General features: G+C 36.9%; 2 protein-coding genes across 3 annotated transcripts in view; one reads left to right on the plus strand and one right to left on the minus strand.

Annotated features, from left to right (window-relative positions):
• The window catches only part of raver2 (ribonucleoprotein, PTB-binding 2), a 160620-nt gene that overhangs the window by 46578 nt on the left and 94846 nt on the right, over window positions 1-19196 (plus strand). The gene's annotated exons all lie outside the window — the stretch shown is intronic.
• LOC123971117 (mpv17-like protein 2) lies at window positions 3229-9972 on the minus strand. Its single transcript, XM_046049745.1, has 6 exons — window positions 9788-9972; window positions 8891-9121; window positions 7946-8107; window positions 7350-7426; window positions 6339-6467; window positions 3229-5887 (listed from the first exon to the last, which is right to left on the minus strand). Exons 2-6 carry the CDS (start codon window positions 9078-9080, stop codon window positions 5789-5791), a joined length of 657 nt encoding a protein of 218 aa, XP_045905701.1. The 5' UTR covers window positions 9081-9121; window positions 9788-9972; the 3' UTR covers window positions 3229-5788.

Genomic DNA, 19196 nt, shown 5'->3' on the forward strand with positions numbered 1-19196 from the left:
TTAGGACAACTGCACCAACTCCAGCACCCAGAACAAACTCATTTAAAATGGCTCTCTTCAATGTGAGATCACTTTCAAGTAAGACTTTTATCTTAAATGATTATATCTTGTCTGCAAATCTAGATTTTATGTTTTTAACTGAATCATGGTTGCAAATGAATGACTATAGCCAGCTAGCTGAACTGTGTCCGCCTCACTATTGCTATTGTTTTAGTCAACTGAGGGTCAGTGGTCGTGGTGGTGGGCTAGTGAGCGTGTATAGGAAAAATTTAAAATGTCATCAAGTACGCTGTGATGAATTTAACTCCTTTGAAGTTCTCACTCTTAAACTTGGAGGGCTGTAACCTATCATATTTGTTATAATTTATCGCCCCCCAAAACTGCCAGGAGGATTTTTATCAGAACTTCCTGAATTTTTATCTACTCTGGTTTTAAATTATGACAGAATTGTTCTTTGTGGCGATTTCAATATTCATGTTGATGACCCCAACAATGTTAATGCAACTGACTTTTTAAATATGGCCACTTCTTTTTACTTCAAACAACATGTCAAAGGGCAAACCCATAACCGTGGTCATACACTGGACTTGGTTTTTACCCTGGGTGTCAGCATTTCCTCTGTGGAACTAGTGGACATGACCATATCTGACCACAGATGTATTGTTTTTAGCTGCGATTCGCCTGTTACTCATGCCGCCTCACCAAGCTCCGTGTGTTCTCGCATCTTTAATGAACAAAGTGTTTCAAAGTTTTGCGCATTCTTTCAGAGCCAAAGCCAACACCTGTCTGATTCCAACACCAACAATCTGGTCGATCACTTCAATCATATCTGCTTGTCGTCGCTAAATATTACTGCTCCTCTAAAGGTTAGGCCTACGTCTAAAGCTAGTAAGCAACCCTGGATAAATGACAGCATTCGCAGCCTAAAAAGGGAATGCAGGAAAGCAGAGCGCAGACGGAAAAAATCCAGTCTCCAAGTCCATTACCTCAGTCTGAAGGATTTATTAATTAACTACAATAACATGGTTAAGGATGCGAGAACATACTATTTTTCTGAACTCATTACTACACATAAACACAATCCCAGGTTTCTGTTTAAGACTGTGGATCAGCTGATAAACCCAACCCCTCCTTGCGCCTCAGCTGGAAGTAATGATGACTGTGAATTTTACCAATAAGGTGGTGTAAATCAGAGCCTCTATTACCCCTGAGGTCTCTTAATCAGAGGTCCCTCACCAGCAACAAGAGAGTTTTAACCAGTTTTATCCCATCGACTTGTCTGCACTGCAAAAACTAAAATCTTAGTAAGATTAATTATCTTAACTGAAGGCAAAATATACTTGTTTTTTTTTGTCTGACAAGATATTTCTTCTTACCAGGCAGCTTTTATGTTAAAGAATTTCACTTGTTTGAAGTTTTTTTTAAGTAGCAAGTGAAATATTCTTTTTCTGTTGGCAGATAATTTTGCTTATTTTAAGTATTATTTCCCCCATTTTAATGCTTTTCCCCCCCCTTGTTTTTGAGAGCTCAGTTTTTGCAGTGTGAGCTTTTAAAAACAGTATCACAAATGAGTGTCCTCCAGCCCACTTGATGTAATACCTACAAAGGTTTTACTGAAAGTAATGGATTCTGTTGGGCCCCATTTGATCTCTGTTTTTAACAGCTTCCTATCTACTGGTTGTGTCCTTGATTATTTTAAAACGGCTTGTGTGAACCCACTTTTAAAGAAACCTGGTTTAGATCCCTCCCTCCCACAAAATTTTAGACCAATTTCAAAACTGCCTTTTATTGCAAAGATTTTAGAAAGAATTGTGTCCAAACAATTGCTCACTGTACTGGAAAATAACAAATTATTTGAAAAGTTTCAATCTGGTTTCAGGAAGTACCACAGCACTGAAACTGCCCTGCTTAAAGTCACCAATGACCTTTTAATGTCTGCTGATGAAGGTATGTACTCAGTCCTGTTACTCCTGGACCTTAGCGCTGACACCATTGATCACAACATCATGTTAGACAGACTGAGGCACTGGGTGGGGATCTCTTGTACTGCCCTAGAATGGTTTTCATCCTACCTGTCAAATAGGAAGTTTTGCGTGTCTGTAAACAACTATGTCTCTTCGTTCTGTCCAGTTAAATATGGTGTGCCTGAGGGGTCAGTCTTAGGACCCATTTTGTTTTCCTTGTATCTGCTTCCCCTCGGACATATTATCCATAAACATCGTATTTCTTTTCATATTTATGCTGATGACACACAAATATACTTGCCTGTCAGATCCACAGACCCTGGAATGCTGAGTTCACTTAACAACTGCCTTTGTGAAGTTAAAAAATGGATGTCAAATAATTTCCTCCAGCTGAACTCAGACAAAACAGAAATCCTGGTCATTGGGTCCCAGCAGATGGCAAAACAAATACTGCCATCTGCTGCTTCCCTAGTAAATCACATTAAGCCTGTTGCAAAGAACCTTGGTGTTTGGTTTGATAGTAATTTAAATTTCGAGCAGCACACCACAAAGCTTGTTCAATCATGTTTTTATCAACTTAGAAATATAGCTGTTTTTATCAACTTAGAAATATAGCAAAAATTAGATCAATGTTAACTTTTAAGGACACCGAGACCATTTTACACGCCTTCATCTCATCACGCCTGGATTATTGCAACAGCCTTTTCACCTGTTTAACCCAAAAATCTACTGATCGACTCCAGACTGTCCAGAACTCAGCTGCCAGGCTTTTAACCAGAACTTTTAACCCCTATTTTAGCTTCATTACACTGGCTCCCAGTATGTTTTAGAATTGACTTTAAAATTTTATTGATCAATTTTAAAGCTCTTCATGGCCCCTCGCCTTCTTATATTTCTGACCTTTTAGTCCCATACTAAAGGGGACAGAGCGTTTGCAGTCAGGGCCCCGAGGCTCTGGAACAGCCTGCCCGAGGAAATCAGGTCCCTTCTTAAAACATACTTTTATAGGAGAGCCTTTCCTGATCTTATTTGACTTTATTTTATCCCTTTTATTTTATTCTAGTTTACTTATTTTATATTTATCTTAAACATGTATTTTAGTCTTTTGCGTATTATTGTCTTTACACTTGTTAAAGCACTTTAACTTGTTTTTGAAAAGTTATTATTATTATTATTATTATTATTATTACTGGGGGAACAGACATAACACAGGTTACTGAACACAAGGCACTGGCTGGCAACTGACACAAAAGAAGAAACAAACTAAAACACAGAACAGACTAAATTTAATCATACAGATAGACTACAAACGTGACAGGGAAAACAGACTGAACTAAGAACAGGACACAGAGCAGACATGGGCAAAATAACAACAAACATTGAAGTACACAGACCAGGAGTAAACACTAAGTCATGAACTAAGACACAGAACTAAGAACTGAGGCAAAAAGCTAAAACGCAGGACTAAGAACAACGATAAGGGACAAGACAGATCCTAAGTAAACCTAAAATGCGAATGAACAAAACACTAAACATGACAGGATCAAATAAAGCTTGTAGAAATCAAAACCAAACCAAACCCATGAAAACACTAATACTAAGTAAACTAAGACATGCGGATGAATAAAATAATAAGCAAGGCTACACAGAGAAACACAGGACAGGATTGTGACAATTATAGTGTTCATCACACTCACAATAACCAATGTTTGGTCCTTACAACACATTCTACAATATATTCTTCTACTTTTAAACTCAGAGGTTGCTATTGTTGACAGCCTTTTGGAGGACATGAGCAGGTGAGTCCATATTTTAAAACACATTTAACACAGTATGAAACCTAAACTCAAAGCAAACTTAAGAAGTTTGTAATGGGTAATGTAATTAATTTTATATTATTTCTTGAAGATACATCTTTATACTAGCTCATTTTGCTCATACTGTATGTTTAACCTGTATAAAATGGTGTCCACTTAAAATCACTGTGCAGAATTGTGCACATAACTTTTAGTTATTTGATGTAATCTTGTATGTTTAGCAGGTTGAAACTTGGAATGACAAGACTACATTTCACTGTACGCAAGTATAATGACTATATAAGGTTGAATTGCCTTATTCTTATAAAGTGCTAGACAAATAAACTCATCAAGCTTACACTTAGTGCGTTCTTACTGTTTGTATAATAATATTGAATCATTATTTCAAACAATACAAAATGTGTTTTTTCTTGTATTGCACTGACAAATACTCAGAGTTATGTTAACATGTTTTTGGTCTCAATCTTTCCTGTTTAATGTAAAGAACGTAGACCAATAAATGTTATTGCTAGAAAGTTACATACATTTAAGGAAATGCCCCAAAGAGCAATAAAGTGCGGAACCTCTTAAAAAATAATTATACAAATAAGCACATCAGCATAAAAGAACACTTTCTGAAATGTACATAAATGTGATTTAGAAGATGAAGAGCACACAATAATGTATTTATTCTCTGCTTGTTCAAACATTCTTACCATGTCTTTTTAAATTACACTGATACTAAAACTCAACAATAGAAACAATAAAATACAATTTATCAGCATCCAGAACCCTTTTATAGTTCTTTACACACATTAGTATGCAAATTATATATTTTGATAATTATGGTAAATCAGGTATCACAGTAGCAGCACCAAAGATGTCAACAAAATATATAGTTTAATTACATATATTGCTCTAGATATTTTTTTTTTATGTCAACCATTCATGCTGTACTTCATTCACAAATTAGCTGCTGCAGTAGTTCTTGTGAGGCGGGAGAGACAAAAAAAAGTCTAATCTGAAGTGTTTTCTCTCTCTCCTGTGTTTGTGACTTAAGAACAGGGGGAAAACAGGTGAAGACTAATTATATATATATATATATATATATAAATAAATAGATCACCAGATTTTTTTCTCCCTCACTTGCCTCTTAGGGCTTCCGTACAGTACATCAACTCAGAATTCGAGTCACTGGTATAAAACTACTGCACAGTTGGGAAATAAATTAGTCTATCAGGAATTAACTTTACACAAACAGTTGGCGATGCAGTTTGATATGATAAAAATATAAAAGATCTTGTATTTAAAAATCAGAATCATGCAATTATTTTTATAGGTGCATAAAAGGGAGAGATTATTTGGCATGATAACAGAGCGTAGCACACATCTACATATTAAGGCAAATTTTTTGCAGGTTAATATCATTTTAATAAAAAAAACAAAAAACAGCAGATGTTATAAGAAAATGTTTCGTGTGAAACCAGAAAGATAAAATGGCACAGAAATAAAAGGAATGCCACTCTGTTACACTTTGGGACAGTTTAAATGTTTGGGTGTAACAACAAAGATGACACTTGTCTAGACGTTTTGGAAATGAATTGTCAGTTAAGGGCCTTGATGAATGACGTGTTCTGCTTCCATTAAAAGACAACCACTACCATCAGAGGTAATTAGCATGACAGGCAGTAAACCAGCTTTTCATCCCTGAATGCTCCTACAGGAGACATAAACTCAGACATAAATAAATAAACAAAATAAACAAACTGGACAGAGACACATTAAAACTCTAAATACATGAAGGAAGTGTTTCAGCACTTAAACATCCGCAACTACTCAGACAGTCAGTCAGTCAATCAGAGGCATGTGGTCGGTTTAAAATTGAGAGGGGAGTGGTCTGTCAAAGGAAAAGGAATATTCGAAAAACACAAACAACATTTTAAAGTGGAAACGAAGTTGAGCAGATAAAAACAGCAAAATATTCTTTTGCCTCCGATGAACGACTTCACAGTTGAGCATGAACAACGTCTAAGCTTTCTCCTCCAGAGGTTTGGAGGGTGGGAGTGCTTCCTTCTGCACATCAACAGCACTGATGTCTGATACCACCACAGTGGGGTGGCTGCCATCCTGTCAACACAAAAGAAACCAATACACACAATCAACTTCACTTTTTTAACTACTGAGAAACTAAAAAACTCTGTCTGTGCATATACTTATACATACAGTATATACATATTCATCTATATTAATGGCAACGCTTTTAAATTTAGCATCATCAAGGCAAGACTAAATAATGGTAATACAATCAAAAGAAATATAAAAAAATCTTATGTGAAACACCTAAGGCCGCTTTTATAATTAATAATTTGACCTATTGTACATTATAGAAGAACAATAAAACACCCAATTCAATTTTAAAAAACTGCTCTTAATTGTCAGTTTACATTAAATTTATTCTGTATGAAGTACAGGGGGAAAAAAACAAAACAAAAAACCCCCTGCACATTCTGTTAATAAAAGAGGTGAAAAGCGTCCAGGAAGCATGGTGTCCCTTTAATCTCTTTTGTGGCTGACTTACTCTGTGTTTAAGGTAGGCAAGGTAGGTGTCCCACCCTAAGGTGATAAAGTTGATGTACACGACCCGGAATTTGGGTGAAAGAAAGTAGAAGTTGATCATCTGAGCGGGCGGCCAAACACACCAGTCCGCCTGCGGGCAAGAACAACACAGATTAGCATAAACAAACCCTGACAGATTACCAAGCACAATCATAGTTACAACTGTGAGAAGAGAAGGGGAATTTTCCTCAAATCAGTGGCTCTGACTGGGAGGTTGTATCTGTCACTTCCAGCTGGTGTGCCACCAAGATTTCGGTTTTTACAAATCTGACTTTAGAGGAAACTGCCAGTCAGCCTCTTCAAATATATTACATTTTGAGAAAACAGACAATCTCAGGAGTAATTAATAAATATAGTTAGCGTGTGGTGATCATAGATGATTGTCTATACCAGGGGTGGCCAAACTACGGCCCGTGCTGTAGTTTGGCCAAAGTTATTATAGTTAGTGGTTGAGGCATACGATTATTCTTTTGGCATTCAGTTGTGGGAGAGTATGGAGGGATGAAATAATGCATGAAAAGGGATTCAGTGTCTAACTGAAGGTTTGTTTTGTTCTTCTGTATGTTATCTGAACCCAGTGTTTCCTTGTTTAGCCTGTTTAATTTGTCCAGTTGAGAACAATGCCATTTGCACTCTCTGTGTACCACATTATTGCACTGATGTAACCCTAACATATATAAGGATTAGGGATGGAACATAGTAAATTTAGTCCTTCACGTTTGGAAAGCTGAGCAGAAGTAGAATGAAGTCTGATGCTCACACTCAGTACTTTCTCCTTGTGTTTAATACAAACTCCCAAGGACACAAGCACAGACAGTCATGTTCAGTCACAAACACAATAAAGATGTAAAGTTAACTTCACATCTCTTCTCAAGAACAGAGAAGAACTTGTGATGAGTGAACAATAATGTGAGACATGTGCAACAACATGCTGCTCCAGATGTGCAGGTCAGATCCTGACAGGTGTACTTGCCTTATAAAATTCCCAGAACTTGTCTTTAAACTCTTCCCATCCTTCAGATAAAGTGTGTCCCTCCATGACACCCATACCTGTAAAAAAAATGAGTTGTCTGTCATATGAGTATTAGCGCCAACCTTCACCAAAACCAACTTCAGATAAAGTCAGAGTCTGGAGAAGTGTCAAACTCTTATAAAAAATGACTGACAGTCACAGACAAAACCAAATTGTTTTTCCACAGACAAACTTTGAACTCTATCCACCTCTAATACTGACATGTAACCTACCTTAATTTATTTGTGGTGACCATTAATCAGTGTGTCTCTTAAGGCTTGCTGTATTCTTATCAGCTATTTTATGGTCACATTCCTTGCCTTCTGATAAAGCAATGCCTTATAAAGCCTCATTGTTACGAAAATCAATGCAGTTGTCTGTCGGCACAGCTGCGTGCAGACTCACGTCTCACAGGTGTAACCGAGACATGAAGCTTTTATTTATGCTTTAAATCTAATTACTTGACAATATGCGCATAAACGTGAGGCTGATGCCCCTTGTGCTCTAAGGGAGGAAGGAGACTGCTTAATGCCAATAAACTCTGATATCCTTCTCACCTAAAAAATAACACAAGCCGATTGTTGGTGAGGCGATAAGCTGGTCCGCCAGAACCTTCTTGCCCACAGTGTTCAAAGCTCTGCCCACGTACACTTTGTCCAGCCAGCCGTACCAGTAGTGCAGCAAGGGACCCATGGAGCAGCCCGCTATAAACATGCGCCCTTTCGGGGGAAAGAATTAATGGAAAAATAAAGAATTAATGGCACAGTCATTTACCACATTGCACAAATCTTCTCCAAAATACTATATTTTATTCTCTATTAAGAAATGGATATGAAAGTAAACTGTGTTTGGAAAAAAAAATACTAAGAAAACAGGCCAGAGTATTGTATTGTGAAGGTATTGCACTATGAGGAAAACTCTTTGAAAAGTGTACATTTTTATTGTTAACCTTTTTTTTGTTTTGTAAAACATTGTGTGTGTGTACTGTTATGATGTCAAATAAATTAACACCTGACTGAAAAGCAGAATTTTACTGTTAGAAATGCAGTTAGTCATTATCATAAAACAAACCTCGACAGGTTGAAAAGGGACAGGAACAACAAGCAGATCCTGTTTGCTGCACAGCTTCTTACCAAAATAGACGGACCAAATGTTGAATCATACCATGTTCAATACAAGCCTCTAGACCACCTCTGGTGGTAAGCCATCCAGATCCTGACACAGATATTGCTGACATTCTTTATCAACATTAAAACTGTCAGGAGCCTTGTGCTGTGCTAATTATAATAATATAATTATTTATCACTGCATAAATTGTTGACAAACAGACACATCACTGTTGCACAGTTATGGATTCCCTGTTTCCAAAAACCATTACATTTCATTTCATTGTCTGAAGCCAGTCATTAAGTCATGGAGCAAGGCACATCACCTCCAGGGTTTATGGTGCTATTCCCACATTTTGATAACTGCACCCCCTTGGCTCCAGTTCTGTCTCTCACCTGTCCTCCTCCAGTCTCGGACTCTGCCTGGATCCTTGTGGTTCTCCCAGCTCTGCTGCAGGGAGTCTCCCAGCGCCAGCATGACTCCTCCACTCAGGGTGTTGGTGAGCAGCAGGTACCGGCCCTGGAAAAGTGGCCTCCAGGATAACCGTATCCGGACCAGAAACTCTTTACCCGCCCGGGGAAGCATGATGTTTGTACCGTAGAGCGGGTGATGTCATCTGTGTCTCTCTGTTAAAAAGTATTTTTTACAAAAGACTTATGGAAATGGACAGGAATCCTAGGTTAGCTAACAAATGTGTAACAAACAAACACAGCCTATGTACTACTCTACAAGAATTTGTATCAGATATCCTAGTTGTCCACACTTCCACCACAGGTTTCAAAATAATGAGTGTTTATCGCTTACAAAACCTTTATCATAATAAATATAAACACTCTCTCATGCTACAGTCTTCATTAATTCCCTAACCATGTAAGCTTCTAACGTTAAAGATTGTAAATGCAGAAATAATCGTAATAATCGTTTTGTTATTTATACAGCTTTATGAGTCTCGTCTGTGGCTGAATGAATACATCTTTTTGTGTTTCCGGTAAATTTGCAGTTGACAGACAGAAAATGATGTAACAGTGTTAAAGCTCAAAGTTCATGCAGTCAGACTCATTGACCAGCTGCTAATGTTACTGTAGCAAACAGCTAACCATTAGCTACCTAACATGCTGCCAGGTTAAATTAAACCAGGATTAGCAGCTCAGCTGCCCCGACGATGTAGCCGGAGACAACTGATTACTGTGGCGTTTTCTATCTAGCACAACACAAGCACTGACATTGACCTTTTCTGTACAAAACTATACATTCAATTTCACAATGATCGCTTCCTGTCACATGCAACCAACCGAGGAGAGTCAAGTCGGAGCCGCTGTTGTGTCGTCTGGTTCCCGTCCCGTCTCCTCTTCCCTAGACCTGGACCCAACCAGCTATCTGATGCTAAAACTAAACACAACCTTGCTCCAGCGTACCTGAGCCCTAAACCCAACCACGGCGCAGGTAGAAGCCGAAACGCGTTATTCCCCCACTTGCCGACAACCCTACCTCTGATTGGCTAGAACTTGTCACCTGCCTTACATTTATTGGTTAATTGGTTGGGGTTTGGGTTACGGTCAGCCAATCAGAGATATTAGGGGCAGGACTAGACACAAAGCCGGTGGGATTGTCGGAAACATTACCGGAAGAGGGAGATACGTTAAATGTTTGCGCGCTCCCTGCTGGTCTGGAGGAACACTTGTCAGCGTAGTGCTCCATAGAAATATATCGTTCCTTTCCAGCAACAGCTTGCTTTTATTTCAATGGTTCCTCAAACACATAATGTATCCATGTTACTCATGTAGGTACAGCTAATTTTATTGTCACATACACATACATGCAGGTTAGCAAAATTCATTCTCTACATTTAACCCATCCCTCAACGCAGCTCCTCTGGGAAACCAGAGCACCCAGAGGAGACCCATGCAGACACGGGGAGAGAATGCAAACTCTTGATTTCTGTCCCAGTCTTTGGACCAGAATAAAGTCTGTTTTACTTCTGTCCAGAGTTCATTCAGCTTGACAGATAAAAAAAATAACCTAAAACAATTCCAGATACTGTTCTGACACTGATTCCCAAATGCCAGACTTTTTTATGTGATGGAAACCATATTATCATCTTGTTGCTGCTGTTTATATTCAACCCAAATTTAAAAACAAAAATACACAGCAGAATGTTCTGGGTGAATAGTACACATGTATGTGTATATAAATAACTGAATTTGTTGTTTTATTTTATTTATATGTTAACATATTTTAATATATGTTTAATTATCCGTTAATTTCTCTCTGTGTGACATGAACTGCCATACTAATGCTGTTTGTTGCCCACGTAAATATGGTGGGTGATACAAGCAGGTGAGTCTATTATATTCTTAACACATTTAGCACGGTGTGTGAAACTCCAACCGTAACATGCTTGTAATAGAAAGTTAATCAAAAACTCAGCCTTTGCTTTGCAAGCCTAAACTGGACCAGCATGTCTTGAAATCGTCCTTCACTGTACTCACAAAGAAAACAAGACCAGGTCAAATCACACACACAAAGTTCAAAAATACTCACTATAATATCAGTGAGACTACTTGCTGATCAACCACAGCTAAAGCAACACAGAAGACATAAACTGCACCTCAGGGTACATTAAACAATTGATTTAACAATTATTTTTTTATATCAGTTATCAAACTGTGACATCATCATTTTACTGCACCAGTGGTGCAAGTGTACAGTAGAATAACAAAATTTGTACTTAAGTGGGCTATTGGAGTGAACATATTTAGTTATTTTCCACCACAGCAACAGTGTGTGTATTAATAACATAAAATATATTAGCCTAGATAACATATACTTAGTATACTTATATTTTAACATACATAATTTAAAGCATCATTTAAACTTACAAACCACTGCAATTTACATGCTTTTAAATTTCACAAATAGCTTTCTGTTTTGCCAGAATGTGATTGGATTTACTATTTTTAGTCTATTGATGTCTGTATTGGACAAGTACTGACTTGAAAATATCATAGCACATTTAGTTTACTGCATTATTAATGAAATAAAACAGAAGTCTTATACTTAAATTAATCTATTTTCATTACCAAAACAAATGTCTTTATTGTACAACTTTTTAAATTAAAGTATAAAACTTAAAACTCTTGTTCTGTTTTTGCTAACATGAAATTGTTGACTGATGGCCTATATGTGTGTTTACCTTCATCAGTTTACAGGTGTGTGTTTCTCTCCACGGTGCTTCTCTGTACTCTGCTGTGAATTATCTCCATTTCTATTGTCTGTATCATATTGCAGGTCTTTTTCGCCCCAATGTTATATGATTTTTCATGCAAACATATTGTTGCTAACCTAATATATAATATCAAAATGATGTTCTTAAATGTGCTTATGACTGAACTGTGTAGATTTATCATGTCATATTGCTTTACAAAAGTCACGTTATAGCTTATAGTTAGGCTATCTGTCTTATGATAGATAAGATGTTACTTAATATGCATTTTAAAGTGACTGCTTAATATTGTTTCCCCACAATATTCATATGTTTTTGCAGTGATATTTTTACAATAAGAACTATAAGACCAGTGTTGGTTAATGGATGGAAATGGCAGCAGTGGTTAGTGCTGACCTCCTATTAATAATTCATTCCCTCCAGCAGCGCTCATCAATAATAAATAGTGTTGAGTGTTTGAAGTGGGATGTTATGGAGCGGCTCCGGATTTGTCAGACCGGCTGTCAATCTCCCACCTGGTCTCCAAAATCCCGCCCCATGTAGTTCATTTAAAAGTTGGCCTTTATGAATTCTGATTGTAATCGCTGGGAGCAGTTTTGTATTTTATTATTAGAATTTTAAAGCAATTATCATTTGCCTTTTATCTTTTAGTGACTCAAAACAAAGCTATTGGAACATATGTTGACATGGATTTAGAATCTGGTTTCCATTAGCTCACAGTTCACCTACAAAGCAGCACTGCCAATTGAAACCACAATGTTGAAAACACCTTTTTTTTCTCTTTTTCAAGCATTTATTTTGAGCTTTTAAAAAGGCACCGCTTTTATTTTGGAATTCATACCCGGATGTTGTGTTGCACAACCTTTCTCACTTGATAGTGTTGGTGTATCTGCGGGTATTGGACGTGGTGGATAGCAGCCGGATAGAAATACACAAAGGTGGGATTTCTGTCTTTATTTATCTATTGAATAGACATACATCTTGTATTTAAATATTCTGTATCCTGCATTTATTTTGTTTAAGCGTATGTGTTTAAATATCAAGCAAATTATTTGAGATTAAAGAACCTTTTGACATACGATGCTTTCTGTAGAACAGCTGTTCATTTTGAAAACCATAAAACCGTCATAGATGCATAAGATTCGTATTTATTCGTGTAATTTATGTGGTTGTGACGGATGTGCTTGATTAGTAGCTCTGTGGTTTGACTGCGGGCCTGTCCTGCAGGAAAAGGCGTTTCACACTGTCCGAAGGTTTAAATCAGGAAAATGGGTCTAAATGTGTCTGAGGCAGAAACAAAATAATAAAATTCAAACACTGAAAATCCATTCATGCAGCAAACTAGATGAAAGTAGGCTATTGTTTTGACACGAATACAATTGTCGGTATATTATAATATTTTAATTACTATTATTATAACATAACCTAAGGTTGCTATTGAGTACCACAGACTCACTATTAGTCCGAATATTTGGATGATTATAGGACTATTATTTAATCATTATAAATATATGGAAGAATGTTCAATGTTCAGTGTTCATATTGAAGGATAAAACACTTGGTCCTAAACCAATCAGATATCTGGTTTGTGTCTTCATATGAATTGGTTTGTTTACTTCCCATACCCAGAAAACAGAAAAAACCCCAACAGAATATGTAATAAACAGAGGAATATAATTTATATCATATCAAAGAAATCTAAAAATATGAAAATGAACAATATGTAAATGTTCACTGTGTGTTGAATGTAAACTATGTGAATGGATACTGGCAGATGTATTGGCATGTTTTCAATGCTTTACATTGTTATACAGAACAGAAAAGGGTATAATGTAATTGTTGAGTTAGCCTTGTCAGTCAGGAGTTTGATTGTTAAAATTGATCAATATGATATTACAACACAACAATACAAATTTGTGGACTGTAAGATTTCTGGCAGCAATTCTGGTTTTTCAGTTTTTAATTTTTAACCTTAAAGTTTCATGTGTGAAAGAGTCTGAATGTGTGTCTGCAGTCAGCATCATTTCCTTTCCTGACAGTGAAGTCACTGGCGATCAGACCTGAAAGCAAGAGTGACGTGAATCTGCTGTTTCTCCTGGAAAACACATCCATGTGTTGAGCGTGACAAACGCTGCCTCAGCATCAACCAGGATCTGATTCACTTATCTTTTATCACATTTCAGATATTAATCAGCCTGTCAGAGTTGTGACTCTCTTGTCTGACCAGTCGCAGGAAAACAGACAGAAAGTTCTGATTTGATTCTAAATTAAGACATTTCAAACCTTCAGAGGCTTTTACACACTTATAAGAATAATAAACAAATCTCTGAAAGGGAAACCTAGAATTCTTGTAGGTTTTGGAGCATAAAGATGCTCAAATATAATCACAACATTTAAAGCTATCAGCAGTTGTACTGTGTTAATTATTGAAAGTAGCTCTTCAAAAACTACATCAAAGCCTACTTATGGGAAATACAGAATATTAATATGTGTCATTACCATTTGAAACGAACAATGCCTTTTTGAAAATAGAAAGAACAAATATGTAAAAACAGGAAAGAAATATGTCATATAAAAGTTCAATATTTAAATATAAACAGGTTTATAAATGGGCACAGGGCTGTTTTTAATCCAAAGTGTCCTGGATTCACCTGCAGACTCAAGCACCAACAAACATCTCCTACATCTTGGCTGCTCTCCCCTTTCTGTTTGCGGTGGAGAGAGAGAGAGAGAGAGAGAGAGAGAAAGAGAAGAGATGCTATTTTTAGCTCCCCTCCTCGCATCTGCATCCCCATGCTTCCTAGAAAAGGAGGCATGTGATTGGAGGAAAAGGGGGAAAATGCCGTCTCAGGCAACCTGGGAGCAGGACAGCAGCTGCATCAAACCACGGCTGTGTTTGTCTTCTCTGTTTGTGGTTGTTTCACACACAAGGTTGTCTGGTAGTGCAGTGATAATACATCAGGTGAACTGTTGGATGTGGTAAACACCAGATATCATTCAGCTGTGAAACCTTGACAAGATGTTAAATTTATTATAACGATTCATGTAAATTCATTAGACCAGTTTGCGTTTTAGTGATCCAGTTTTAATGTCCCACTTTTCCACCCTGATGAGAAAAGAAGCACATTTTTAGCGTTTTGGCATCAAAACCAACTGAATACTTGAGAATTTGTTTAGTGTAGAAGGAGGTGAGCAAAGATGCAAATACCAGCAGTTTGAAAACCTTTTTTACCCTCTTTAGTCTGTGCACAGTTTTTCTTTCTAAAGATGAATTTAGTTTTCAGCCTATTTGCAGTAATGGAAGAAGTATTTTAATCATTTACTTCAGTAAAAGTATCAATGACACACTAATTCAGGTACTGTAAAAAGTACTTTTTATGACGAATGTTCTGTGTCGCTGTTACGTCATCATATTATTAGATTATGATTTTGATGTATTAATACTATAAGTGGTACTTTAATGTTGCAGATGTCGAAGGTGTACTTAATATACTTTAACCCAAAACAATACATCATCTTTTATGACCTGATCATGTTTGAATGAATTTTAATTTGCAAAGTCAGTTGTTTAGAAGTAACGAGTAGCATGTAAATAAATAAAGTAGGTGCACCCCTATAGTACAGTATTTAATTGTAATGTATCCCTTTTATCCAACACTGCACTGGGATGTGAGGCATTTGCTTACTGGTGCAAATATGTATACTAGCCTCATTTGATTTGCACAAAGTTCTTTGCAAACAGTTCATCTGTTTGACCTTTTCATCTGTGATGTAGCAACACTCACTAATGTCCATCTGATTTGAAAGAGAGGGTGGGATTGACCTCAATTAGCAATGTAAGCTAGTTCGTCCATCTGTGACATCATATGTGCTTGATGATGAAGTTCATGCATTTAGACTTTCTCCCAGACTCTCCATAACGTGCAAGATTCCTTTGCCGCTTTCAAGTGCTCCTATAGTGTCAGTTGTATGAGTTTGATTGGTGGAAAGTACCCTGAGCTGTGCTTGGATGTAAATACTACAAAAACAGACGCTGTAAAAAATCTGATTCTGTTGATGTTTGGCTCATGAAATAGGTTGGGTGATCCTGCTAACAAGATATTTAGTTTACCAATTAGGCTAGCTGACTCTCCAGTTTCAAGCAGCCAGTTGAGGAAGTATTCTGACCTTTTACTTTGATAAAAATAGCAGTCCTGCATTCAAAATGTTACTTAATTAAAAGTATAAAAGTATAAATACTGTTCCAAGGTACTACTAATCATTATTCAGGATAATGTATGTTAAATCATCACTATAATGTTGGAGCTGGTAAAATTACTTTATATTCTGCTGGGTAGTGTGAATTTATCTTACCCTAGATATCACCCTATAATAATAAATCATAATTTATGTGTTGATTATATTTTGTATTATTGATCTGAATCTTCAACGTAACTAGTAACTAAAATGATCAAATAAATGTGGTAGAGTAAAAAGTATTGAAATACTCAAGTAAAGTATAAGTACCTCCAAATTGTACAGTAAAAAGTACAGTACTTGAATAAATGTCGTTAGTTATTTTCACCCATTTCAAGCAGCTTAGCTCCTAGATTTTCCAGTATGCTTTTTGCTCTCTGGGTGTTTACGTTCCCTCGTGGTCCTGAAGACACCTCTGTCTGTTGTCTCAGCAGGTTTCTCAGTAACTTTAAGCAGGAAGGGTGTTTAGGTGATCTGGGATCAGTTGAAGATTAGCAGCCAGTTTGCAGGAAGCCACCCAATACTGATTAAATGAGCCTGACTAGCTGGCCGCAGCAGCACTCAGCCGTGAATCAATCCAGCTCCTGTTGCACATCAATCTCCTTTAAGTGACAGGTTTAGAGGAAATCTTGATGATATCAAGCAGCACAGAAACTCTTAGTCATGATTGGATTAGGAATAAAAAAGAGAAAAACTGAAGGTGTTACTAAGAGAACGTGCTCTTGAGCAAAGTAGAAAACCTCCAGCTGCTTCAGTGGAGATGGATAGATGTGTAGCTGCATGTGTCTGGTAAATAGTTAGCTCCCTTTCGTTTTCTCCACAGTTTTTTCAATAATTTCAGGGCCTTGAAATCTTCAATGCTTTATATAATATAAGAAAAATCACTCCTTTCTCTCCTGTGGTATCAGATTTTTCTCATAGTCATATAAAATCTGATGTAGTGACTGTAGATATTTGGGCAACCTATCTCATCATGTAAAGCTAAAATAAACAGTAGGAACATAGGTCAGATTTGTGGATTTATCAGCTCTTCCTGCCTACGAAGGCCCAAATAGTCAAAGCCTGATAAAAACACGTCCCTCCTCCTCCATCTCCCCAACCTCCTCCATGATAGAGGCACTGAGTTGTCCTCAGCAGCTAGTGTCAGTGTCCATTTTGCAGTCTTTGTCATGTCCCTCAACATTCAGTCTCGTCTCCTGTTTCTAGTGGTTAAACAACGGGAGATTATTTTAATCTCAAAGCCACTTTGATGGGACCTTTACTGTGGGTGAAATAGTGTCATTGTGAAATGTGTAGATATTCTTGCAGCTTTGAGCTACCAGAATCACCTTGAGACATGGGAAATACAGGAAATTACAGTAAATCTAAAAACCAAATCAGTCAGTCTTAATCAGTATTAATACACAGCACCACTATTGTTATTTGTGTCTCAGGGCCTGAGTCCTTTATTTAGACTGAATAAAGACCAAATCTGAGAGACAAATAATTTAGAATCACAATGTTAGTTAAAATGAGATTTTAGAGAAATCTGTCAAATGTTAAATTAATAACATGGTCATGAGTCAGCACATTCAGCTGCAAAACGGACAAATGGGCAATAAGCTCAAAAATACACTGTGAAATAAGAAATAATTCAGGGAAAATAAGGGGGAAAAAGAATGCAGTTATTTTGATGGTAGTTTTATTGTATGAGTCCGTTTTTTTAAGCAAAAATGTAAAGAAATCTATGACAATTGGAAGATTTTGTGAGTTTGTCAGTTTTATGTCACTGTATACTGAATATCTAACTTGATACCCTCCCCAAGCCCAAATATAAATTATGATATGAAAAATTTTATATTTTTTTTTAACACTTGTTAAAAATATGAAATGGTATTAAATTAATTAGTTTAATAAATTAGTAATTAAAGTTTAAGACTTGACTTTAGTGCTAATACTTGAGACTTGTAAAACAATGACTTGGTCCCACCTTGTGGAAAGTGATTAGTGATGTGCATTTTTTTGCTATTGCAGTGCTAGAAACAGTGTCCTTAAGCAAAATGAAATGAAAAAATCTAAGTTGCTTTGAAAAAAAATGATCAAAAAAATGTAATGTAATTTATACAGCTCATAATTTCTTTAAATCATAAATTGTAACAAGCCCATGTGTTATGGAAGCTCCCACAGTTTGGCACACCTGACTTGTAGCTTTGTTCAAAGCAACCATCAACGCTAAATGCAACGGGAGTGAAATCCTGCAGACATTTACATAATGAGAATTTCTTCATTACTTTGAGATTAAGCACAGAGGCCTCCATCTGTAAGCCTATGTATCAAATTAGAGTTTAGCGAAGGTTAGGCCAGCTCTCCTCTCTGCGGCTAATCCTGGAGACGTAGTGGAAAGGCTGCAGAAATCTCACCACACCATCACATGCAGCGGACACTCAACGGCACTCAAAAGTCTGTGATAGTGTTTGACAAGATCCAGTTTTCTAAAAGTAATTTTTAACCTCCCCTAATCGCTGTTATTAATATCTGTCACACGCTTCATTTAAAGATATCATAACCAGCACTTTGGTCCAGAACAAGCTCAGTAAATCAATAGATACAACACCTCCACTGATGCAGCAAATATTCCTTAAGTGGTGAATCATTTTCAGCGAGAAATGTGTTTTCCAGAGAAATGTGACAAAAGAAAAGAGAAAAGGTGCTTAAAGGGCAGAGACGGAGAGCTTCTGAACCACAGCAAGCAGGAGAGGGGACACTGGCATGCAGAGAAAGAGTTGTCACTTTGAGCTTGTAATAAAGGGTCTGCACTCCGATAATCTACAGTTTAGAAGAACAGTACAATCTTAACTGACTGTAAGAACTTGGCTTGAATGTCTGTTTCTAAGTTTAAAACTTGGTCTTTTTACCTAATGTCCTATCACAGCAACACAGCTTACTCAGCTAAAAAGAAAGTTGTCGATAAAAAGCACATGAGCCGAAATATCTGCCGAGCTGAGTAGACACTCTGCTGCAACAGTAACACGAGTAGATACATTTTTAATAAGGCTGGCCAAAGAGGAAATCCAATACCAAAGTGTGATCTGTGCTTTAGTCAGAGCCAGAGAAAACAGCCTTTGTTTTTTGTATTTGGTTTGTTTTGGTTCACAGTGACGTAGTTCTGTGATGACATACAGTTGGGTGACAAATTAAAGACGTCTTAGGTCTTTTAGTCTTTAAAATTGTGATATTTATGGTATCTTTGTGAAATGTTTGTG

This window comes from Micropterus dolomieu, linkage group LG05 (genome assembly GCF_021292245.1).
Source record: "Micropterus dolomieu isolate WLL.071019.BEF.003 ecotype Adirondacks linkage group LG05, ASM2129224v1, whole genome shotgun sequence".
Lineage (NCBI taxonomy): Eukaryota > Metazoa > Chordata > Actinopteri > Centrarchiformes > Centrarchidae > Micropterus > Micropterus dolomieu.

Coding starts and splice junctions, on each gene's coding strand:
- LOC123971117 (XM_046049745.1), bottom strand. CDS start 9,080: ATGCTTCCCCGGGCGGGTAAAGAGTTTCTGGTCCGGATACGGTTATCC. Junction 8,108..8,890: donor CCGAGACTGGAGGAGGACAG/GTGAGAGACAGA, acceptor TTCCCCCGAAAG/GGCGCATGTTTATAGCGGGC. Junction 5,888..6,338: donor TTGCCTACCTTAAACACAGA/GTAAGTCAGCCA, acceptor TTGTGTTGACAG/GATGGCAGCCACCCCACTGT.